The sequence below is a fragment of the Anticarsia gemmatalis genome, chromosome 10 (assembly GCF_050436995.1).
Source record: "Anticarsia gemmatalis isolate Benzon Research Colony breed Stoneville strain chromosome 10, ilAntGemm2 primary, whole genome shotgun sequence".
Lineage (NCBI taxonomy): Eukaryota > Metazoa > Arthropoda > Insecta > Lepidoptera > Erebidae > Anticarsia > Anticarsia gemmatalis.
The window spans coordinates 5,874,113-5,901,586 of NC_134754.1; the positions used below are offsets into that span (position 1 = coordinate 5,874,113).

The window sequence follows — 27,474 nt, forward strand, 5'->3', positions numbered from 1 at the left end:
GCATACTTATTGAAACATAAATCGTGATGAACTCGAAAAACCACTTAAAAGAGTTACAATCCATTATACGAAACCCACGCTCACTAAAATCGGAAAAAATATTTCGCGCAAAAAGTCAACAAGACTAAGCGGTAATTCATCGCGGAACAACGTTCGGATCATTAACGAACGCAGGATTTACGATCACGTGAGAGGTGCTAGCGGGCGACGGGGGACGTGCGATGAGCTCCCATCAGCGATGCAAGTAATTAAATCCTTAAACGAGTGTATAACAAGAATGTGTTTTTAAGCGTGGACGCAACCAAGCGCTGTTCGAAGCCGACCGCGACACTTATTTACGATGAGTTTTCGCGGCGGGGGATACCGCGCCTAATTTCTCGGCGCGACGCGGTCTCGCGCGATTTATTTAAAATGAAATTCTTTTGTCGTACACCCCGCTGTGCGACAATCGATAATGCGCCAACGGGCCTAGATTGGAACGACCGCTCACCGATTAAGATACAAAACACCTTGCGATTCAGCTTGTTAAGATAATTGTTATAGTTAATGAGCACCAATGAATAAACGATACATGTGCGACGTTCATCGGAATTCAAAAAGAAACTGTTGAACTTTGATTTGTTTCAGAAGATATATCGCAATGCCAGTAATAATCTAAAGGCTTCTTATTACAATGAACGTATAGACATTATACGCCAAGCTTATATCTAACAAAAAATAGCATAAAATCTTAAAATTCATAACATGTGATCTTTTTTCGCAGGTTGTTGTGTAGATGAGTTGACACGTAAATACACTTAAACGGTGCCGCCGTCACCTCATTTGGGTTTTATATTAAGAGTCGTTTCGTTTTAATTCGTTCTCAAATTTCAATCGTCAATAATCTAAATATTTTTTCTCGCCTTTTTATGAGAGTCCAAATTATACCCAAAATGCATTATCTTTGTACCTATATTCAATATACATATTAAGGACTTTTGAAGTAAAATTATACTTTTTTATCGTATTCTGGGTTATAAAATTTTAAAAGTATTATCATACCCAAAATATTAACATGTATTCTTGCCGTGTAAAACTCTAAAATTTCTTGACGGACAGACATTGAGGTTTTGAAACAATATTTTCTTGTTTTGGGATACAAAGATAAAGTATCGTCAGAGAGGGTTATTATAAAAAATCATAAATTATCGAAATCGAAAGCGTCCGTTACACGTTCAGACAGAGGAATCAGCTGTGATAGACAGTCGAGAGTAATTAAAATAACACTAATTCCTCACATGTTTGTGTCGCGTCAACATGGACAGAATTCATTAGCAGTATGTCATGTGAAATCGTTCGCATCGAGTCGGCTGCAGTAATTACCGCCATGAACCTTACGCGCTACAACTGTCAAACTTAATCGATTTGCGCGTCAAGCGCAGCGCCTCGAGGAGTCCGAGTGCGTTTTAGCAGATCCATCATTGTTAACGACCAACTTCCTCATTGTAATACATTTTTATTCATCGTGACAACAATACTATTACGTAATGTGGGTGAAAACCAAACTGACTACGTGTGTGTAGGCTGAAACAATGCACTATCATGAACTCGCGTAACCCGTTCTTAATATATTTCACGCCCGACATCCCATTAAGATTTAATATGAAAAATTAAGGAGCTCTATATTATTTTTAGTCGTGCATGGTCTCATCACGGTGTTTCATTCCTTTATATTTCTTGAGGGCATGTAAAGTCCCCAACCGGCACTTGGCCAGCGTGGTGGACTCAAGACCTAACTCCTTCCACATGCGAGAACAGACCTTTGCCCAGTAACGGGTGGTATCGGGTACAAAAAATATTTTTACAAATCAACGTATTGATTATCAAAAATAAAGATTTTATTGTAAAGTTAAGCAGGTAGAGACGAATGTTAGTGATGTATTGGATTACAATTATCATATCAAGTCTTAGATCGGGTCTGTTTTATAGTAGCGATAAGGCGGCAGCTGACTGGAAAATATAAAGACACCTTTTAATGAGAAGGGCCGGCACCCAATGTGAGAATCCTCCCGTAGGACGAGTTTATATCTGCTATCAAATCAAGGGGTTATTTCGTGTGTCTTTTTATTGTAGCTATTACAATAAAATAAATAGATAAGAAATTCTTGGTTTTTTAAATTTTCAATTCAATATTATAGCTATTTTGTCTGTTTGCTTTCACAGTTTTGATAAAGTAAACGGGTTAAGGTCGGTCTTTACAATCATACGAAATCAAAGACAAAGGTCAAGGGAAGGCGACCAAGAAATTATGTTGACTACTAAGTAAGTATTTATACATAACTGTTATATATACTCGAAACAATGTAAACAGCTGAGTATATTGTGACGGGCGGAACAATGCCGTTCAACTTGAGTGCAATCATAGTGAATGTTGGAGATAGTATTGGACAAATATTGGTGGAGCGCGCAAAACTATCGTTGTTGACCCATGAGAGGTGTCAAAAGTTGGGCCAAGCAATTGACACGCTGCGTCAGCCACGCGTGAGAATATTTGAACAAACATCTCCTCAGTTTATTCTAGTGCTAGTAATGAATCATTTCGTTAACGGTCAACCACAACACTTGGGAAAATCGAATACCGTTGTAGACACAACAGGCTATCGACCTTTCTCAGATCAATTTACATAATTACAATCTTGACATCCGAGATAAATATAACAAAAAAATTATATTCCAAATCAATATAGAATAGCCAGTTTTGTTTAGTAAATGATTTGTGCCGTGTCGATATTTCATACTCTAACATTCAATAAATAACATATTAATAAGATTTAAATGTACCGATGTTCGAATAATTAATAAATTGAAGTTAAGATATGTTACAATGAATGGGCTTACGAGCGAAACTTAAACATTTAATAACTTGATTGGGCTACGCATAATTACTGTGAGAACTTTTTGAGATTTAACCTACATAAATATCAAGAAGTTTTGGAATAAACGAACTTGTTTGTTGCTTTCCTCTATCGATGAAATATAAAGTAATGATATCGACTCATACTTAAAGAAATACTAGGGAGTTATCGAGTTTCTTATTTAAACAGATTTTATAAGCAAATAAAAATCGACTCTTGCCAGCGTTTTAAAGCCAGGGTAGCTGAACACACAAAAACTAACACGCCAAGACTGAATTAAAAAATATGAAGATATACTATTCAATCGAAAATTAGATGTGTTTTATCTTTTGACGCACATATTTATGAAAGCGTGAATAAAATTATGGTTCATATCAAGTGTTAATTGAACACCATAAACGATGCTCTGTCGAATGTCCACAGATATAATGACCTATAAACATTTTATATAGCCAACTGTTCCTGGTAGAGGCCACCCGGCCGTCGGTCGTGCATAAAACTCGTAAATTATCTGTAACTAGGGAAATAAAATCATAACTGAAAAGATTAACAACGCCAGGATATTGGTAATAAAACTTTACCTCATATCAGAAGTATGAAAGAGTAACTGAACATAAAATCGAACCAGGTTTCTCATTTCAGTCTATGTTTTTTGCGAAAAGCCAGTGTTCGTCGCAAAATGCAAGCCAATTAGTGAGCCTGTGGGCCTACAACCCACGGCTTCGGCCGAGCTGCCAGATTTTCTAAGCTGGGCTTTATCAACCGTCAGACGGTTTATTCTCTAAAGCTACTAAAATCTATGACCAGTGTAAACCCAACTTCTCCCCATTAACAATAACTCACATCCGTTAGCAATTGTCGGAATTATAATAATGCACTTTAGTTTTATAAATTTGCAATAAACAGCGATAAACTGATAGATAAATCGGTAATCATAAAGATTATACCAACCACTTCTTACATAATGTATAAAAATTGCTTCTATGAAAATAAAGTAAAAGAGTTTTATTAAAACGATAAGGACATTTTTCCAAATATTTGTTACGGCTCCACGAATGTTACATTTACGTCTAGTTCACAAGTTTAAATATTGAGACACGACGTGGCTGTCGGCGGCCATAAAATAACATGATTATTCATAATTACGGCCGTCCACGACAAACAGTCTCAGATTTATAGCTGCTAATGAACGGTGTTGCTTTGAGAACAAGACGTAGCTTAGTAGCTCACTAAGCAAACAATAACAGCAATTACTCAAGTTTGAGAGAAAAAAATTAAAACATAGTACCTACTGTGGTTTGTTAGGTCAGTCTCAAATGATTTTAAGGTTACTTCTATTAATGTTTAGACCCTAAGTTATGCTTCGTTCAAAAAATTAAGAAACTTGTACTTACCATAAAAAGTAGTCCCAAACTGCAAACAGTTGTCAAGTGTGATGTGGTCGAAGATCCTCGTCATAAATGGTAGACATGTCTGATGAAGCCGGTTTTCAACAACACCGCCTTCGATACTGGTCAGTCGAGTGTAAAATTGCTAATTGGTTTTGGTACAGTTTTAATGATCCCAAGTAAGTATGAGATAAATCTCTACACAAGATTGAAGTCTCATCACTAGTTTGTAAGACACTTCATTATAGGTCTATTCGTTGAGGCTAATTTGTAGACGTTGTTTACATTGTGAGTGCTCTACTTACAAGCAAGTTACGATCCCATTAGTAAAACGTGACGGTCTACGGACGTCTCCGTACGGAAATCTCGTTCGCCAATTACTCGTGACTGACACTAGATAATAAACAAGCTAACTCAATTTGTTGTGAAACACGAAATATTTGAACCCACGACGTAAACAAATGCATCCACATTAATTAACTGAAAGCAAATGTTTAGAAAATCTCAGCAGGAATTCGAATAATCAAATGTAACAGTGAAATTTTATGCAGATTATGTTAAATGATATTTTAGAGTTCCGTTCCGTTCAGATAGAATAAGTAAACCGTATTGACTACCCACATAATGAACATAAGATAATATTATAACTACATTTATGGTAGCTCCGCTCTACTGTAAAATATTTTTACGATACGTCTATAAACTAGAATTAGTTAACAAGTGATATTTTATTATTGCAATAAAGACAAGCCGTTTTTGCACTCACAATTAAAGCTACAAATCCCGTTTCACTAACTAACTCGAATGAAATAAACAAACATTTTACGAAATGATACAAGCTCGAAGAAAATAGCAAACACTTACCAAAAATTATTTGGGGACCACGAGACAGAAAAATAAAAAATAAGCACTCGCAATTGTGTCTGCCAAGTTTAAATCAGCAGCGAAACCCATTACATAGTTTCTCCCCTGAATTTTAATTAGCCCCTTGGTTTCAGAATAGCCCCCATTAACCAGTATAATAGCGTCTAGAGAAAATATATTATATCTACGGATCTTCCCACAAACGCACACTCTTGGCTATTCTCAATGTAATTTATCAACATATTTTTATACGTACTGCCAAATATTTTCATATATTATAGGTGATTTGTTACTTTGGCAATTAAGATGTCATCGACGCGTTTAGATTTATAAGTGGCAATTAGATGAGTATAATCTGAACATGAATATTGATCAGTGTGACGACATTTATAAACAACTTACAATTAGACAACGACTCGTACTAACGGTACTATAAAACATACATGTTCCGTGTCAAACAACTACATTACTTTTCATTAAGGATAGTTATACATAATAAACCTGATTAATATACAAATTTTAATATAAAGTTATTATATTTTTGGGTTAATATGATGAAAGGTACCGCTAAGAATATTAGATGTGACAGATCAAGCAATAAGGAAACAGAAATGGTTATGGAGCTCAAGATAATTCAAAGAATTATATTTCTCGTTCATCATAACATGAAAATATTGGAGTGTAAGAAAAAATGAACTATGCTGTGACAGCCAAAGGTTTTTTACACATAAACAAGAATTTCTTGTTAAAAAAAGCAGATAAATTATAGATACATTAAATAACCATTTGAATACATTATCAATATAATTAGATATCAACGCAATATTGAGATCTAATGAATGATGTTTTATCACGGATAGTCACAGCCAATTATCTGTTATATTAAATAGGACGTTGGTTACAATAATTTCTATGCAATTATCACACTCGTCTTTTTAATGTTAGCAAAACGATAATAACACCACACAGATTATAAATAATCTCCAAATTGATCAGGAATGTTTAAATTCTTAGGCTTCGTATTTGTGCGTGATTAATAACAAGTTCGCAGCCGCGCTATAATAACTGGTTTCCAATAGATTTTTAAAACTTTAAAATATTACCGATGCTCAAAGGTGATGAGCTGTCAATAGGTCAGTAATAATCCACAACACATTTAAATGTTGAAGCCCACCAGCAACATGATGGCGCCGCAACGTTTGTATTGCCCTGGTTGGAGATCAACGAACCAATATCGGACATAGCAACTACAAAATTAAATAACAATATGACTAACAAATATGTATATAATCAGGCAAAATCAAATCAAACGCAAATTATAGCTAGTTATTTTGATGCCTACAAGAAACTAGGTAAAAGTTTTAGTTACCTCTGCTTTACATTTCTTAACACATGGCGAACATTACAATGATATCCCGCTAAGTGCCCTCTTATGCTCTCTGCGCAAATATTTGTACAAAGCGCCGGCCCACAGAGATCTATTTACAAATAATCAGTGGGAACAAACCGGACGACCATGTACTACACACCCACAACTAACGTGACAAAATAATATTCTTATACCATTCAGAAAAATATGTGCGGAAACATAAACCGCAAACATCATAAATACAAAGTCCGTTAGGTACTCATAATGTACGACCGTACTTTGCTTTTACATTTAGTTGCCAAACAACTATTAACAAATACTTGAGAATCACATTTGTCGACAGAGTTTTTGGACAAGTAAGTACCTACATAAAATATGAAATCTGAATATCTACAATGGCAAACAGACATTTCAACATACATAAAGTTAAAGTTACATAAAAGAAAGTTACTTGAATGATCTCAGTTTACATTTGCGAATTTTCCGGTACCAATAAAACTCAGATGCACGACGCGAGCACGCTTCGCGAACCGAGACGCCGAACGCGTCGATACTCCGGGGAAAACGTACGCAATAACGCTCAATTTTCAAGAAAACAACCATAACTTAGAGCTCTGCACTCTGTCGTCTGTGTTCCTTTCTTCCGGGCAATTTCTATTACCATATAGACGCGCTACTTTTCAATTCTTTTCCATTAAACTTGGTGCATCGCCGTGCGTTCCGCGGCCCGACTACCCACGTCTCGCTCGCTATTCTCAAAACACATTTATAAAATGCTCTTTACTCGGCCGCGGCGTCGGTCCCCTGCGACTGACATTCTATTGCGAATTTCAAAGTATATTTTCAAATAAGGAAAAGCGCTTCAAATCAATGAAACTTTCATTGCTTTGTGTACTTACATTTTGAATGACTACGAGTGCGAACACCAATCGTCGTTAATTTATGAACACACACGTCATATAATCGTATTTTCATACGTAACAATACGTAGGTAAACCGGTTTCATTTTATGCCTGTTATTTTAAATTTATATTGCTAACATTGCCAATATCATTCACAATTTAGTTTTTATACGTTATCTTTTTGGTCTGTAAAATATCTAAATGTATACGACTGCTGGTCACGAGGCCACGGGTTCGATTCTCGGTACGGGCAATGTGCAATCGTTTTTTTCTAATATTAAGATAAGAATATTGCTCTGTCTACAAATTTCGGTATAACAGGCGTGATATATAATAACTGAACATACTCAACATACATAATGATGTACTGGAGGTCTAAAATGCCGAGCGGTCTCATTTGTTTCCAAAACATTAATAAGAAGTAGAGAAAAGTAACCAAGTAAGCCGGAATAAACATATTTTAGATTAAAGCAATGTAGCTTCGGCAAATTATATAATATAATAAGATTGAACTTAACAATTGTCTTTAAACTTTTATTTTAATCTACAAAAAACTTATTTTATTTCCATATTATTCAAAGCATGTCTTAAATCAGAAACACGAAATAAAACTAACACCTGCGCCAAGTAACTTCCAGTGAGCAGCAAACTCATCAAATAATTCAACAATTCAAAGAAATATGACGTCGACGATATCTTAAGCCGGGCAGATGGTATACAAACGAAAGGCTTAACTTCGACCTAACAATTTGTCACAATAATAAGTTTCATAACCAAAACATGGACAACAATGAGCTACGATATTTGTGTATTTACAATACCAAACAAGCGTTCCCCCAACAATGACGTCTCTATCGGTAGCCATCCTGAATTATCTGTCATGTTTCACAAATAAATAAGAGCTATTTTATATCACAATGGAAACACACCATCTTCTGTTGGGAGCTTGATTCGAAACCATTGAGAAAAAATCTATTTATCAACAAGAGATGGGCTCCGCGAGATAAATCTGGCCGAGTCTATTATTACCCCTTTTCATTCCGTTCCGGGATTTCTATGTACAGCTAAATCAGAATCAACCCCGAAGTGATCATATTCTATTACTTTGTGTTGTAAGTTTATTTGTAATGTACTTTTAACTTTATGGCTCAACATTAAAATTTGTATTACAATTGTAGTTTTGTTTAGAAATAGTTTTGTTAGAAATATTGTTATGATTTATTACGATTTTATAACATTAAAGATACATGATCCTTTGCACACCGCATGGTAGATAAAATAAATATAAAAATGCCATACATAGCTAGGTATTTGACGGAGATAACGTCACATCAAACAAGTAACTCATGTCCGCGGCCGGCAGGACTTTCGCGGGTCCACTGCGCCTGCGCACGAACTGAGAATCACGATCGAACACCATGATCGAAATACGTGTACAACCAGCCTGTATTACCATAAACGATTTACCGTATGACGACTCTTTTAGTTCGCGTGGAATATGAATTCGTTCTTGTATTACACGAAATTGAATACATTGTCGAAAACAAAAATACAACGCAACATGTGCTCGAAATTATAAAGATGCATTGTTCTTCATTTTAAAATTATTTTTAGTTACATGGACTTTAAATGTCTTCACTCATGTTTAAGCACGGCAAACTGAAAATTAACATAACTTAGTAACTTATTGATCATGCAACAAAAAATTTAAACCATTGTATACTCTTTTACAAAATTAAGTTTTAAAATATGTATTATTATGTATAATCTAACATTTGGCAAATATAAATATCAGAATTAGATATGATACATAGTAACAACTTTCGCATCTACCCAAACTTCAATTTGGTCCACGTACCTTCTAAAACTAATATGTACAATAATAAACCCATGTAGTTGTATAAAGTACATATAAGATTCATCTGATAGAACATGACAGTCCTGACATAATGACCCACATTTGTGTTTATATGATGTATCACATCGATATCATCGTAGATGTAGTACGTTATCAATGGAATTAAACGTGATGTTAAGCGATCCGTCATTGTGTTGGAGGGCGCGATAATCGCGGGCGACATAAGTAGAGTCGCGGTAGAGGCACGCATCATTTGCCGGCCGTCGGGTGCGATTAACTTCCGCGCACTGACACGGGTGTCCGACTCTGTAGGACGGTGTCGGTCGGCCAGCCCGATGGTAATTACAAATTGGGCTTCGGTGAACATCGCCTTAACGACGACTCCCCGCTACTCTGACATTTAAATTCCACCTATTAATTTAACAGGCCTATTTAGCATTCGGTAACAATGAAGAGAAATAAGACCATAAAATAACGATTTATTTTATTCCCAGCTTACTTATACAATTACTTATTCCAGATCTGATCGTTGAGATACGAACGTTCATACTTTTTTAACAATCATAATAACCGACAAATTGGGTTGTGAAAAAAAATAACATAAACCCATTGCAAATGAATTTCCAATCACATATTTCCATAAAGAACAAATCAATCCTTTTCAAACCCAACGAAGAAAGCAAAAAAGAAACCATAAACCAATAAACACTTACTTGCCGTTGCACATAACAAATGTGATGGACTCCTGCTGCGATCAAATAACTTCGAAAGAGGTCGGACATTTAATTTTAGTTTTATAATAAAGGACATATTGTGTTAGATAAAGGATGGGTTGTAATAGTGTCGCGTCATCCACATTAGTAATGCGCCTCCTGGCGGGGCGCCGCGTCACACAACAGCGTCAACCGCGCTCTCCCGTTTATACCAAGTACTATAGAAAAAATACTAAATAAATAAATTTAAACAAGTCTCTGGACTGTGCCGCACTCAAAAATATTTATTCAAATAAGTCGCCATCAACCCGACCGTAAAAGCACGCGGAGGGTTGAGGGGCTAGCAGTTTTATTAATATTAAACGAACGCTTCAGTTGACACAAATTGGCGATAACCAAAGCGAGTATGTCATAAAATTTTTGTTTCCCTTTACGTTTATTATTTGTCTCTCTGGAAATAAGATTGTTATAACGTTAAATGAGAATGTTGTACCGGCTTTATCCTGGGGACATATGGAAATATCTCCGGTACATTGTAATGATAGCTTATAAGTTTGAGAAATAAGCAAAACTTGATCTATAGGTGTGCTAGTAAATCGATCTGTGTGAGAAAACAATCGGACGCGCGCCGTCCTGAGTAGGGCTTTGCCACGCCAATATTATTATCGCGCCATAAAACAATAAAGTTAAGTGCCCTAGCTCGCTGTGGTGCGAGATGCAATTCTTCGCTAAGGTTTAAACGAACTTGCACTCGATCCACACCAACGTTGAATTCTTTAAGAGGACATGAGGTATTCGCTATTACAGAGAGACACGAGGATATAAAACCAGCAGTATTTCTAACAAAGTATTATTACAGTCTAGTCGAATACACTCTATGGAAACACGGCAATATAAATTGAGTAAGAATTTTAGTAAGAGTTCCAAATAAAGGGGATAATATTTTATTGTTAACATCTGACTTTATTCCCTCAAACTGCGTCGTTTCAACGAATTCACGCGCTCGACCAACAACAAAGCAGTTAATTAACCCGTAATTTATATAAATGGGCTCAGTCGCAATTCGGACAACAAATTTATTTGTGATAGGAGATCTTTGAGAAGGATACGAGCAAGTACAAAAAAGCTTGAGTTAAGTAATGAAATGAAATAAAAATAAATTTTGTTGTCAGGTTGACATGAGACGAAATTATTGAACTAATAAAACGGCTGACGATGTCAAGCGGTCGAGACCTCGGCGATGTCCTCACTGCGTGGATGCAGCTCCTAGAAATTTATCGTTGAGATATGCAAAGCGACGCCCAACCGAGCATTTCTCACCCAATTTAGAGAAGTTTGGGAGCAATCGCGGTCACACACTGACTAAGCTACATAAAAACTTTGTCTACATAACGCAGCTCTCTGTCGAATTGTTAAAATGAATCATTTGTTAGACATAGTAGAAAGAAACTTACATTTTTGCAAGTTATTCGTCGTTTTAAAGTAAGGAATGTCAACAAAAATAGCGACAATCACTCGGTTTCTTAAAAGGATAGCTTAGAACAATGAGCGTGGCCAATTAAAGGAGTCGACAGGACACGAAGTTCGTGTCTGCACTTCGGCGATGTTGACAGTTTATTTCATGAGCGCTATAATTTTCAATTATATTTCAAAATATACTGGCAAAGTTCCGGTATTCTCGGTTGTAAGCTGTAATGTCATCATCCCACGCCAGAAAATGCTGGGTGGGTTTGGCCTGATGTAAATATTTTATTGCATTTTTATAACATTATTATATTTTCTGAGTATATTATTCTTGTGTCTTCCTTATAAGCGCTAAGATTTTATGAACCATATTGTATGATGTTGACGACACAACTTGTTATTAGTGACTAAATGTATGTTCACTGACACTGCGCTCATTACCTATGTGTAATATCTAAACAGCTCTATGTAATGTTAGACGTTTCGGTGATTGTATTTAATTTTAATGTACCTATAATAACATACTAGACTCATAAAAATAGGAGTGTTGTAAGAAATGTACACACAAATTGATGACAATCCACCGTTACTCCTAAAAAATGACAAAATCAGTTATAATGTGACACATCTGGGTGGCAGTAAAAACGTGGCATATAACATTGCCCCTCGACATAAAAGTGTGAGCATTATTGTCGAAAATTGTGAGGTTCTTCACCTCAAATTGGCGAATATAAGAATAAGATGCGCGGGCGTCGCGAAGTCCCGCTGTGCGCGACCCAGCCTCGGGACTAACCAATATAATTTATCGCGAACAATCACATTACCATATCACTAATATAATGCGGTCGAATCTGCGTATGGGCCTTAAACGGTTTCTCGTTTCCTTTGTTGCCCAAAATTTATGAATTCTGTAAAAGCCTTCGTATCACGCTTGCAGTCACAGCCCGTACCAGAGATACTTTATAAGCATTGTTTTACAATCGTCTTACAAGGGATTTACAGGAACAGACAACAAAGTGAGATATTGGCACGCGCGAAGTTGTACTCTCCTTTTTTTCCTTGAAAGTTTGTTAAGGTGTTGAATTTAAATATAATGACTACTATTTTACAATAGAACAGCTTTTGTTTCGTAAGACTAAAGTAGTTTATTGCTTTACCCATACTTTTTGTTATCGTATAATCAACTAATTTAAAAAGGTAAAGCTACTTATTTGCACGCAAACACAGCATTATGTATATATTTTACGTAACAAGACAGTGGACGTAATACTAGTATATTATTGTGTAGGTAATACACAGTAAGATAAACAATCGTCTGATAACACATACATACGCGGTAATTACAGCTCTACTCTCGGTTCCAGTAGCTGTTCATTGTGACAGTCTAAGAGGAAGTTAGTTTGTACCAGTTTGAACGCATACGGGCCGATATGAAATTACTGCACAGAGCCGATACATGTGTATGATAGTGTATGTCTATGAGTCTCTATCTATTTACCTATTCTGCTCGCCTGAAAAACAGTAGTCAAATAGTCCTTATTTTAAAAGCCATGGGTGATAAACCATGTAAAATTTGTTTTATAAACATAACTGCTGGTATTTATTTTCTGAATTCTTTCTTTTTCTTTCTTTTCTTTCTTTCTTTTTTAAAAGACAACTCCCGCACTAAGAATTGCTCTTGTGTCGCGGGGACTTTTACAAACATACAAACAACGGACACAAAGCACAACCAGACCCGAAACAATTATTTGTGGATCGCACAAATAATTGCTCCGTGTGGGAATCGAACCCACGACCTCCCGATGCAGTGGTATCGGAGTGGTGACCTAAACCACTGCGCCACGGAGGCAGTCTAACATAACTTACTATATAATTAAAGGTACATTTGATGGTATTGAAAAAACAAACACACAAAACTGTTCAAAGATTATCTCTGATCGAATTAGCGAATAACATTATATTATAGACATATTTATGACAGAGAAAAACACTTGTTCAAGGATTATAATGTAAGAGGTTTAATAACCAGGACAATAATGAATAGTGTTTGTTGCCCACTCGTATAATTATTTTAAACATAGACATGATATTTTTACCAAAGATTCTTTAAAAAAATAAGTACACGACAAACATCACCGTTACTAATAGTGGCATAATAGAACACCTTTGCCTAGAAATTAGAGCCTTGCGACTACAATTACGAACTGGAAAGTTAAACAAAGCATAAATATAATATCCAACCGCTATTGTTTGTTGCTCAAAAAAAGCCCGAACATATCGAATAATATGGGCAATAATGTACTAGGTTATTATTAACAGCGAGAACCCATCATATTAAAGTAATATTCAAATCGAGTCACAACAAAAGAGTCCCATCTCGTAGCTCAGGTTTCAAAGAATGCGTGTTGCATGGTAATACAATATGCGCACCCAACGCGTATGGGTTGGCAGCAAGGGATCCTCTGTATGTAAGTAAATTGATGTAACAATACACTATTTTTTTGCCCTATTCTCTGGTTGCGTCACAAACCCGCTTACCCTTTAAGTCGATATACGGGTTCCACAAAAATGTAGGTATTATTAATTATGGTTTAGGGATGTAGAGTGTTCGTAGAGAACTCACACGATATTTTTTTTATCACATTGACCTTGGTCTTAGTATGGACTACTGAACACTACGACAGCTAAGCAGATTAGCTATAGATAAGATTATTATCTTCTACGTGGTATACCTAAATAAACATATTTTTGATTAAACTTCCATATCAAGCCAGTATGTCGGCACAAATACAACTCATACATTCGCCACTAGTCATTGTATATAAAATGAAACTCTAAAATAATAATTCCAAACTTTTTTTTAATCCAAATAAAATTATTAAAAAATATTTTTTAATCTATGCAAACGACCGTACTTAATAAGCATTTATTATTAGTAGGGATCATGCACAATATGGAGCGCGCTATTGTGAACCGGCCAAAAGTGGGGAGCTGCGATAGGGCCAATGAATAACATAGCGTTTAAATAGAATAACACGATCCATTGCGGCTGTACCGAGCCATGATTGACACGTGAGCCGAGTAACGTGGATGAATGGCTCATTCAATTTTGGTGATTTTTTAGGGTTCCTTCTACCAAAAAACTAGATTTGAACATAATCTGTAAAAACAATACTATAGATAATCCAAATAACTAGAAAATGTTGTGCAGTCGATGTTGCTGACGAAGAAATTGATTGGGTAGTAACTGAAAAATAAACTTCATAGGATATCTAAAATTCTGGGTATCTGTATATGTCCACAGTAGGTGAAGAAAGTTGAAATTTACCAGTTTAAAAAAGAGTCTCATTAATTTTAATCTAGGAGTGCAAAGTACTCCAAAGACTGCATGTTATGAGTTCACCAGCTCTTTAAAAAATATGCAGAACCACTGATCACAAAATAAGCTCGCTTAAATATTTTTTATTCAGGTATTTTTATTACCCTATTGTGGGATAAAGATTAGCCCGCAGCAACGCGGAAAATATTTAATAGAGAGTTAATATCACAATGCTCTTGGTTTAACGTACGAATTGTGCACTTTTTAGAATCCAACTTAATAAAAGTGATTACTCTATTGTTGTTTGTGATCATATTTTTATTGGGCTAAATCCTGACAGTTTATTTATTCAGGTAAGTAAGTATAAAAAATATGTTTTTACAATAACTATGGATACTTCACTATTTAAAGGCGTGTGAACAGTAAAATAAAAACAAAAAATCACATTGCCCTTGCACAGGACATTTTCACTGAATGCCAAAGGTTCGTGATAAATTCAAAGTCGCAATCAAATAATACAACTATTTACTTTAACCGATAAGATATTTTTGTGACGCTTACTAAAGCGCAAATGCGCAAAGATAAGGTTTCGGGGATATGCCGACAAGCCCTACCATTTCACAAGCGAATGGCAAAAATGCGGTAGCCGAGCCTAAAAAAACGTAAAGGGACCACCATGTAAATTATTTCACTGCCTGGCCAACTTGAATTATCGTACTCGAGTCGCAATAAAACTCCGACACCGAAGGTTTTATCAGGAATGAAGGAACATGTTGCCATATTTCATTAGGCCAACGGCAACGGTTCGCTTGTGTACGGGCGCAAAAATATTATATTAATCTCCCAAGTTACGGCGTTTGCATCATTGTGTCCCTTGTACACTTTATATTTATTGTGTTTATGAAAGGAGTAGGCGCGACTGTCCCTTCCCGCCTCATAGCGTTGCAAAATTTGTCACCGTTCTGTTTGGACATCATAAATAACAATATCAAACACCATTACGTCGTTTGAATTAATTTAAATAATAATATCATTTGCGTGTTTTTAGAATAAATTGCACATAAAATTGATAAAGAAATGTGTTTTTTAACAATCAAATTATATTCACTGCTTCCATTTTAATGAATTTTGTATAATTTTATCTTAAATTTTGCTTTAACTATCCGGGCCTCGGAATATTATGCTTTTAATGATTTTTGAAGACTCAAGAATAAGATAAAATAAAGCATACATAATATGCAATCAAGAATATATTAATAATATTTAGCAGATATTTTGTACAGGCCGGACGAATAAGTGGAGTGTGCAAGCAGGCCGCGCGCCATTCATCAGGACGAAGAATTTAATCACATGAGTCAACATAGTGGCCGGTATGCCGATGATATCTAGAGGGACGTTCATTGGCGGCACACAAGCCGAACAAATTGGAAAGGTTGTGTACGAACGTAACAAATGTTACAATTGAAATTTCTAAGATGCCTACTAACATTTTTCTTAGTGGGAGCACGTATTTCTCCGCGGGGGATGTCACGCAGTCTCGGCCCTAATACGAATGGGACGTAAAAACGTTTTTCACACCTTATAATTGTATCACAAATTGTGCCATATCGACGACGTACGTGACTCCCAATGCACAAAATATTGTATTTGTGAGCACAATCATTTACATATGAAACGAGCAAGCATTTCTAAAAGAGACAATCCCTTTTTTGTAATTGTAAGCGCAAGAAGATACTGGCATACATATATTGTTGAAGCTTTTGTCTAAACTTTCTTTTAGACAATAGATAGCGAAGAGCCTATCACATAGCGATAACAATTGTATGTCGCTTTATCAATGAGTCACTCAATCATTCATCAATCATTAGTCAGCGTCTACGGCGAGCTATTCGTAGCAGACAATGGCAAATAATATCGAAAACTTGTTACCATTACAAGTCAGACAGATTGTTTTGTTCTTTTATAAGATAAGACGTTAGACATAATAAATAAAGTGATTTCCGGCTAACTTTTTATAGATTAAGAGATTTTAAGACCATTAGTACTAACCATATACAACAGGTGCATAATGTACTGGTTATATGCACGTAGAGTTTAGTTGCCAATGAAAATCTATTTCCAATGCTAGATTTTTTTAACGAAAAGGAAATATGTTCATACCTATTTCGCATGACGAAAGTAATAGCGATTCAATAGTCAACAAATGAAAGATAAGAGTAATGCTCGAACTTTTTATAAAAGCTGTTCTAAAATATGTAACAATTTGTTTGAAGCCGGTCAAATTGAATGGGTCACAATTAGCAGATGCTGTGGACCGACTATTAGTCAGGCGGTGACGTGTTCTGGAGCACTGTACAGTGTACAGCACAGACGACGAAAAGGGCGCAGATGTCACCGGCGATTGTTTGCAAATAACAAAGTGAGCTCATGGTTCCGCAACAGTTTCTAATTGTGCCACGACAATGCGTAATCTAACCGGTCCTATTCGACGGCACGTCGTACGTCCCTGCAACGGAACAGAAGCTCCGTGGAGTAATTTACTTTATTTTTTCCTAGCGCTAAGGAGTGTTGTTATAAAGACTTATAGCTTAAAATATTTGTATCACAGGAGGTATATACAGATACAAACTTTAAACAGCATAGAAAAGTAAATACTGAAGAATTAATCAGTTAGTGACAAAAAAAACGTTATATACGTTAACGTTTTACATTTTAGCTTAAAATAACACTTTTAATTAAATTACAAAATAAATACATCTTCATCACGGTAGTATCGGGACAACTGAAGAAGTAAGGGCTCTTTCAATTTAGACGTTTCGTGTCGTACGGCTGCCGCACGTTAACCGTGCCGCTGGTTATAGCCCGCTGCCGTACCGCTGCGGTACGTTAGCCGTCCGACACCAAACGCCTAAATTGAAAGCGTATCTGACTGCCGTGCGTTTGTATGTTAGTGTTGTTTTAAATTCATGTGACAGCAGTGTAGCCATGGACTCTGACGAAGAAACTCTCCTGTAAAAAATATCAAACAGAAACAAAAACGCCGCGCCCGTAAAAGAACACTACCGATGTTTTCATTAACATGTAATTTTGGTGATTTCCATATTCTTTATCCTAGGTTAAAACAAGACCCAAGCAAATTTTTTAATTACTTAAGAATGTCAAGAGAATGTTTCTACGAATTACTCAATAATTCAATTTCATTTATAAATTCTTCCACGTCTATATCATCCATTTTAAGCAAATAATAAACATGAAAATTCAATGAAATTAGCTGTCACGTTTAGTCACCGCACTATTCAACAGCGAAATGAACACGTGGAGCTTGCGACGTTACCGTCCTGTCGTCGTGCGTTCTCGGTACCGACACCGCACTGTTGCCGCACCGTGCGATTTGTATGAAAACAAATGACCGTCCGTGCACCGTACGACAAACGCACCGTTTCGGCACTGCTGCGGTCCGACACGATACGGCTAAATTGAAAGAGCCCTAATGCATTGCGCCTATAATTCTGCCGTAGAAAAAATATTAAAAATACTGCTCCATAACACTAATGTTCCACACCCCGTGGGTTCTGGATCGCCAGGTGCCGTAGCGAACAAATAAACCCACGTTGGCTCTCTCGCGCCAAATTGCCCGTGTCTCGATCTGACGCACTACTAAGGGTTCCGTTCACGTGTAAAATCTCTTCAATTTACACGCTACAATTTAACCCGTCAGGGGTTAACACCCGGTAACATAACACTCCTAATGTTTAATGTGGGTATTAAATTTTATTTTCTACTTCATTCGTAAATAGGATTAAGTAGGATCACGAAACATTTTAGCAAAGACCACATTGAAAAACATATTTCGTAGGCACGGTATTACTTTCAGTCTTACTAAATATATATTTGCGGGCGTTTCACAATCTGCACATTACAATTCGTAATTATAGTTTTTGCTGTTTTAGCTCACCTGGTTCTGTAGAATTTGTAATCCCTAATGTTTATTACCTGAAACAAAAACAAATGTCATTAGTCATTAATGTTAATAGGAATACAAACTCCTCAAACTGTTCACAAATAAATTACTTTGATAAATACTGTATGTACTTAACCCTAATTCTACGTCATTTCCGTTTTCGTGTATCCAGAGGCCTGACCGTTCGCCAGACAGGACGTTAATTAGAAAATTATGTGGGAAATTATTAATAGGTCCGCCGTGTACCCGATTAGATAACAAACTAGTCCATTAGTCGACAAGGATAAAGTCTCGACGGACGCGGATCGAATAGTTATAGATGTTGTGCCTGTTGTTTTAAGGTCTACATTGAGTTCGATGTGTCGGATTGAAAAAGTCCTTGGTGCATTGGAGGCGAGATAAAGCGGTAGCGAACAATACGGCGCGCGTCGGTCTGGGGGCGGGTTTGACGCGTGGTTGAGGAATGATCAACCGCGTGGAAATGACGACTTAATGGATTATATGTGTCCGCCGACACCAAGATAAGTGTCGCGTCGGTATCGGACCTGTCGCCGGAGATTAGGTACCGAAATTACAAAAATTAATAACATAATGGAAATCGACTAAGGAATGATTTTACACACCGATGAACTCAGCTGATAAAACGAAATAAAAATCGACGCTGTACATGTTACGTTGGTTGTTCCCCTTTATTCACGGAAGATACATTGTACATATGTACATCTACATATCTCACGCAAAGATAAGGCAGCTTCTACGGTTTTAAGATTTTCTTATTTTTAAAGAGCTCCTACTGAGCCCTTAGTCTTTCACGAGCATTATAATTGTCAAGTATATGGTAACAATAGGGCATACAGTTAAACTTAGAAGCCATTATTTCAGGTGAATCATTGAAGCAAGTGACCCACATCAAAGCATCGCGTGCCCACGCAGACAATCCAACAACCAGGACAGTTGCGCGTCGACATGCGCTATGGTAAATTGAATACCGATATTTTGTTATAACAGCCGATGCAGCCCTCCAAATACACATTAAATAGCGCCACAATACCCAACAATTTACCGCCAATCTATTCTTTTATAAACCTGGCCAAGAAACGCCTCGACACTTATGACAAAAAGTCGAAGGAGAGGACCCCCGCTGGTCTTTTGTTGCAGGACTCTAGGCGCGATCTGGACAAACGGCCGTGGGACCCGGTGTGAAATATCGAGGCGGTGTCATAGTGGGACGGATGCGATTCCTATTACTAAGCCATTTACGCTGTTTACATAAAGGAGGTGAGATACGAATTCTATGGTCTCGACTGCTGCGATTGCAAATTTTCCGCTTCTCGCGTGTCAAAGGAGATAATTTATTGCAATTGAGATATAGCAAGGCGCCTCGGGATCGCGGCCACAACACCTCGCATAAATAGTGCCCCGCGACCGACGTGCTACGTTCTCCTATCATCCCGACACCAAATAAAATTATGATCATGACCATTTATTACACCAGATTAAGAATATTTATCGTCAACTACTATATTTTCATTACTTTAAAGCATTCAGCTAGTAGATTACAGATAGTTAGATACTGAGTACCTAGTAACAAGTTTTTACTTATAAGTAATCATAAAATGAATAATGGTGCTATATTGTTCGTCAAATGATTTACGCGCAAAAGACAGAATTCGTTGGACACGGCAGGCACATTTTTTGCACAATAGCAGGTGTAAAATAAGCCCAACAATTAGCATCTGAATCGAAAGAATAGAAACAGATGCGTCATATCGATTTTACGAGTGTAACATTTAACGTGGCATTCTTACTTAAATGGCAAGAAATATTCGGGATCCGTAACGTTAAAACAGTTCGTAATAACACGTAAGAATAAAACGTTTAAGTTATTAGGACAAATCATAGGATCTAATCTAACATTAGCATCGACACAATTTGTTAAATCAAACGGCTTTGAACAAATTGGTGGCTACACAAAATGCATAATGTGCAGATGTTTAATTTGATGAAAGGTTCGAGGCTGAATAGCGGGAATTATATCAAAATCGTTTAACTGAAATAAAAGGGTGATTAGCCCAAAAATACCTGGAAAGGGCAATTTTGTTCGACAAGTAATATGCAAGGGAATCTGAAATCTTGCGTGCGTAACACAGGAAATATTTTATAAAGAATTAAATTGGTGTTATTTCCTACCGTTTTGTAAATTATATATTTTGCCCAGTTTGTAAATTATACTGTATAATTTACAAACCGGGCAAAATATATAAGATAGCGTAGATATTTATTTATTAGCAATGCAATTTTGTAATTTTGCAAATACGTATTTTGGTTTTAGTTTTAATATACAAAAAAAAAACACATAACTCTTTAAATTTACACTTCGTTAAAAGAATACGCAAATACATAGTTCATTGCAAATTTGGTAAGAAATGTACGATAAATTAAACATTTTTGAACTTGATGTAATTTCAAATTCATTTTACGTACTTCATAAAATTCATTTTAAATTGGCTTTAAGGTAAAAATGTCTCATAATAGGTTGGTTTCTATTATACCAATATAAAATAAGTTAGTCGCAGAATCTGTCAATCAGTCAATTAATTTATGCCGTATGCGTAATAAGCGCGGTAGTTTATTAGAGTAACAATAGAAATCCATTAATTTTATTAACAATAGTGAGTAAACAGAATGTCAACAGTCATCAAATGTCTGCAATACAATTCTATCAACGGGAGTGTTAACAAGCAGCGACTGCGGCAGTGCGCCTGCGCACTACCTGGCCAGCTGCCTCAAGCCCCCACCAAGTTATGCGCGCTTACCCCGCAAACATCCCTCTGTCTTGCTCACACGCACCGCATGAAAGCTTGCTTGAATGCTACAAAAAGCGGTTTCGTTCTATGGTGTTGTGTGCCGCACGCGTCTGTGTGCGTTCAGTATATTTTTCTGACAAGCTCTGCCACAAAACCGATAGAGCTTGTGGCGGAAGAACTTTTAGGGCGCTTGTTACGTTTCAATTCTGCTCGTGAATTTACCTGTTGGAACGCGTGAACCGGCGCGGCCTTGTGCGCGAGCGCACCGCAGGTTCGACTCCGACTCAGTTCCACCCCAGACCTCTGCGTGGTCGCTCGCGTCACGTGCACCACGACTCAATAGGTTGCGGACGCACGATCCCGTCCAATTAGTGCTCTCGCGAGAAACGAGTTAAGTGGCCGGTTCGACTAGTGAAGTACTCGGCTCCGAGGTGATATAGAATGGACTAGTGCACAGATGATACGATGTTTATGTGGGAATTTTGTGCGACATTATGATAATTAAAACTATGTAATACAAAGTGCTATCAGTGAAAACAAAACAATGTACGTTACGTGGTTTACGTGCGCCGTTTTGGTGCTAAGCACCACTTTAACTGTGAGGGGCGCATCCTTATCGGCGGGTACGAGGTACCAGGCTCCCGATGAGTGTGGCTGGATGACGGACTACGATGGCTCAGGAGTAGCACTACAATGTAGACTAAGAACCATCAACAGCGAATTGGAAAATACAAACTTTAGTGCAATTCAACCACATCCAACAGTTAGATTACGTCTCGAATGTAGCGACGCCTTGTTCTTTCAAAGCTCACTTGCTCCGGGCAGTTTCCGACAGTTGGTTGAACTGCGCGAGCTTACCATAGAATATTGTAAAATTGGGAACCTGTCTGATAGCGCATTCACCGGCCTGCGCGAATTAAGAAACTTGACCATTAGAACACACAATACTGATTGGTCAACAATGTCATTGGAAATAACACCTAGTGCGTTTTCCAGAGATGTGCAAAACTTGGAAAGATTGGACCTAAGTGAAAACAATATGCTGGTGTTTCCCGAAGGAGCTTTGTGTACGTTGAGGAATTTGGAATATTTGAATATGACTGGAAATAGAATGAGAGATATTAGTCATTTTCAATTTTCCTCAGCGCATCGTCACCCGTCGGAAAAATGTGGCGATAATCTACTAGTGTTGGATCTATCCAGGAATGTTATTGACACTTTGCCACCAAATCTAATGTCAGGATTACGAAGACTGCAGAAATTATATCTTCAAGGCAATGGACTAAATTCAATTGCAGACCGTGCCCTAGAAGGCCTCATTTCATTGACTACAATACGCTTTTCTGACAACCAATTGACAAGTTTACCACCGGAACTCTTCAGTGATACAAAAGAGCTCAAAGAAATTTATTTAAACAACAACACGATTACAGTTCTCGCTCCAGGATTATTCAGTGATCTAACGCAACTTCTAGTATTAGATTTGTCATTCAACGAACTAACTTCAGACTGGATCAATACTTCTACTTTCTCCGGATTGAAGAGACTTGTTTATCTGGACTTTTCTCACAACCGAGTATCAAAGATGGAAATAGCTCTATTTCGTGACTTGCACAATTTGCAAATACTAAAAATGCAGGATAATTTTATTGAACACATTCCAGAAAATGTATTCAGTTCACTGAGTAATCTACACACATTAACATTATCGAACAATAGACTAACCAATATAGAAAGCTATGCCTTTATGGGTTTGCAAGTGCTATCGGTTTTGTCTATAGACAGTAATCGCATATCCAAAATACACCCACACTCATTGCGCAATTGTTCTTCCTTGCAAGATCTACATATCAACGGAAACAGATTAGATGAAGTTCCTCTTGCTTTAAAGGAAATACCACAATTAAAAACATTAGACTTGGGTGAAAATTTGATAGTCAGTATTGAAAATGCATCATTCATGACTATGGAGCAGATGTACGGACTCCGATTGACGGAGAATAATATTGGCAACATCAGCAAGGGCGTATTTGATAAAATGACATCATTGAAAATTTTGAATTTATCAAGAAATAAAATTCACAAAATCGAAGCTGGTGCATTTGATGCAAACATAAATTTGCAAGCAATAAGATTAGACGGAAATTACTTGACAGATATCGGGGGACTTTTTGCAAAATTGCCAAATCTAGTATGGTTGAACATTTCTGATAACCGATTGGAATGGTTTGACTATGCGATGATCCCAACTGGATTGCAGTGGCTGGATATTCACGCTAACAGGATCGCTGAACTTGGAAATTACTTTGAGATTGAATCGCAACTATCACTCAGTACTTTCGATGCCAGTTCGAATAAGTTAACCGAAATAACTGGAAGTGCAATACCGAACTCTGTGGAGATGTTGTATTTAAATGATAATTTAATCTCTAAAGTGCAATCATACACTTTCTTCAAGAAACCAAATTTAACACGAGTGGATTTATATGGCAATAAAATTACAAGCTTAGACCCGAATTCTTTGAGGATATCTGCTGTGCCACAGGATAAATCAGTGCCAGAGTTTTTCATTGGCGGCAACCCGTTGGAATGTGATTGCACAATGGATTGGTTACAAAAAATAAACACTGGTAACAGAGCTAGAACACAGCCAAAGTTAATGGATCTAGACAGCATCAACTGTAAATTACTTTATAGCCGCGGGAACGCGCATGTGGCTTTAATCGAAGCTGCACCGCATCAGTTTTTGTGCAAATATGAGTCTCATTGCCACGCTTTGTGTCATTGCTGCGATTTTGACGCCTGCGACTGTGAAATGACATGCCCAAACAACTGCACTTGTTATCACGACCCGTCATGGTCGGCCAACGTCGTCGATTGTGCCAATTCTGGATACACGAATATGCTGCCTGAAAAAATACCAATGGAAGCGACGCAACTATACCTCGACGGTAATGAAATCAAAGTATTACCAAGCCATGCTTTTATTGGCCGAAGAAAATTGAAGATATTGTACTTGAATGCGTCAAGTATTGAAACTATCCACAATAGAACATTTAACGGACTAAAGGAGTTGGAAGTGCTTCATTTAGATTACAATAGCCTAACGACCATTGAAGGACAAGAGTTTGATGGCTTGGACAACTTGCGTGAGCTATACATAAACAATAACAAGATAAAAAATATAGGCAAAGAAATGTTCAATCACATGGCAAGGCTAAAAATATTACACCTCCACCATAACAGACTTATTACATTGTCAGTGTGGCAAATCAATCCAGCTATAACAGAAATAACACTTTCGTATAATCCATGGTCTTGCGACTGCGAATACACGGAAATGTTCCGCGAATGGACAAAGAGAGTGAGTTCAATAACGGATCTGTCAGACATCAAATGCATATATTCTAAAGGCAATACGACCGACATGACCGTCTTCAACGATAGTATGTTCGATGATGCAGAATCTGGATTTAAAATTGCAAATGAAAATGGCACTCTTTGCACTGGTGTGCCAAGTATAAACAACAGCATAAATGGTAATTTAACTGCAACGAGAACGATTATAAGTAGCGAAGAAGTACAAGACTACATACCACTGCTTATTGCTACTTTGGGATGTTTTCTAATTGTGTCGCTAGTGAGTGTTATCATATTTGTATTCAGACAAGAAATACGCGTGTGGTTCCATTCAAAATTCGGCGTAAGACTGTTCTACAGAGCGAGTGACAGAGAAGATTCAGAAAAAATGTATGATGCATTTTTATGCTATAGTTCTAAAGATGAAGTATGGGTCACCGAGGAACTAGCGCCCATGTTAGAACGCGGTGACCCTTCCTACAAACTTTGCCTACATTACCGCGACTTAGCCGCCCACGTGCCGGAGAAGATAAGACAGGCTGTTGAATCTTCACGTCGCACAATCATGGTTCTCAGTGAAAACTTTTTAAGATGTGAGTGGGTGCGTTACGAATTAAAATCGGCTCTTCACCAAGTGTTGAGAGACCGGCGGAAAAGACTGATTGTAGTGTTACTAGGTCAAGTGCCTCACAAGGATCTCGATCCTGATATAAGACTGTATTTGAAAACGAATAAGTGCCTTCATGCGGATGATAGATTGTTTTGGGAAAAGCTGAAGTTTGCGTTGCCCGACGTCCGAAACAACCAGAGGTGTCGCGGAGTGCCGAGTCCCGGAGCGGGCGGTGGCTTGCCTATGCACAGACACCACCACGCGAGGAATCACTTGGGTATGCTGCCACAGCCTCCAGTGCATGGAGCGCATCCCGTCCTACCCCCACACCCGTCCCACACGAGTCACCAAGTGCCGCCCCGTGCGTCCCCTCGTACCATGTCCGTCCATGTGTAAAGTGTCAACAAACAATATAAACTCTCTGTGAATTTAGTGGTATAAAACATGAATGAAGTGATCTTAAGACGTTTAAAATGAGTGACCGTAATGTTTAATAATTGTGATGGCTAGTCGGTTAGTGTTTATGAACTGTACATAATTAAAAGTACTTATAGTCATAGTAGTGTAAATAATGTCTTAACTTTGTATATGTTTAATTAACTGTCTTGGCAAAATTAATGTCTTACAATATTAGGTTTTTAAATAACTGTTGTAATGACTTTGTAGTAATTTGTCAATCATCTTATGTGATCTGAGCTTAACTGAATCGATGTATAAACTGTTAGGTAGGTATGTATGAGTTAGGCCTATTTAGGCTGTGTTGTTGGGCAAGACTTGCCGACTACTATTAATTAAAATGGCAATATTGCCGCAATCTGTGATAAAATTAGATATAGTTAGCGTTCATTTTATATCGCATCAATGTATATTTTGTATCGTAGTCTGATCTAAAAGAATATTTATTGTGGAAATACCTAATCCAAAATCATGCAATTGGAAAAATATAAATGAAAAATAAAATACAATTCAAAATATAAATAAAGTTTCTTTTATGAATCCATAAGAAATTCCCCCAGATCATGATCACACTTTGAAATTAGGTACACATGCACACACATAAAACTTTACATGAATTGTTCTTTACAAACATAATAATTTTATAATATAATATTATTTATATACTATTGCATACATGGTCCAGAGATAGAACAAATCCATTTGTACATGTTTATAAGCGATATATTAAAATGCATCCATTCAACCATACGAAATTGGAATAAGGAAAATTTACATATTTACTAAATCTAGTTAGATATCATTGGCAAATCTCGTTATAGATAAAAACATTCCGAGAGTTCTTATTAGATTTTCACTATCAACTAGAATATAACTATCTAGAGTATAACTGAAAATATAATAACAAAGTTGCATTTAAAAAAACATGTAAGGTCTTTTATCGCAGATGACATCTGATAATAATTGTTCCACTTCATTTCGTTTGCACCTTACGCAGCTTCACTCCATGACCGGCAATTTGCATATAAATAGGTATTCCTTTTTGAAATCGGAATTAATTTATTTTAATTAGAATGTCCAATGTGACCATATCGAGAGGCTGGAGTAAATGATTCAATAAAAAAAAGTAAACGTTGAGGTTTTGTGCATATAAGTTGGTACAAATTAAAGATTACCAACTAGGTTTTTTAATACGTCTTAGACAATAAATGAAATCGATTGATAAATAGATGAAGTTGCATATCAAGTATATTCTAATTCACCTATGCAAGGAAAAGAAAAAACAATGAATAACATAATAGGCATATCAATTTATATAAACCGCATATGTATGTATGTAATAATAGACACACAATAGTTATTATAATTCAAAACTTACTAATAAATATTACGAACACATAAATATAATCCCCACAGTTTTCGCGTGTAATGTAACACACGCAAATATATTAATACGAGTCAATATTAACATAGGACAAACATGGCAATTAGCAAGAATGTGCAGTGTTA

General features: G+C 36.8%; 2 protein-coding genes across 3 annotated transcripts in view; one reads left to right on the forward strand and one right to left on the reverse strand.

The window, feature by feature from the left end:
* Positions 1–27,474, reverse strand: part of Su(var)3-3 (lysine-specific histone demethylase Su(var)3-3) — a 233,573-nt gene that overhangs the window by 109,229 nt on the left and 96,870 nt on the right. The window lies entirely within an intron of this gene.
* On the forward strand, positions 21,805–26,475 carry Tollo (Toll-like receptor Tollo). The gene has a single exon (XM_076119117.1). The coding sequence runs from the start codon at positions 22,084–22,086 to the stop codon at positions 25,903–25,905; it is 3,822 nt and encodes a 1,273-aa protein (XP_075975232.1). The 5' UTR covers positions 21,805–22,083; the 3' UTR covers positions 25,906–26,475.

What these genes read in the sequence shown, in the direction of transcription:
- Tollo (XM_076119117.1), top strand. Translation starts at nt 22,084, where the DNA reads ATGTACGTTACGTGGTTTACGTGCGCCGTTTTGGTGCTAAGCACCACT.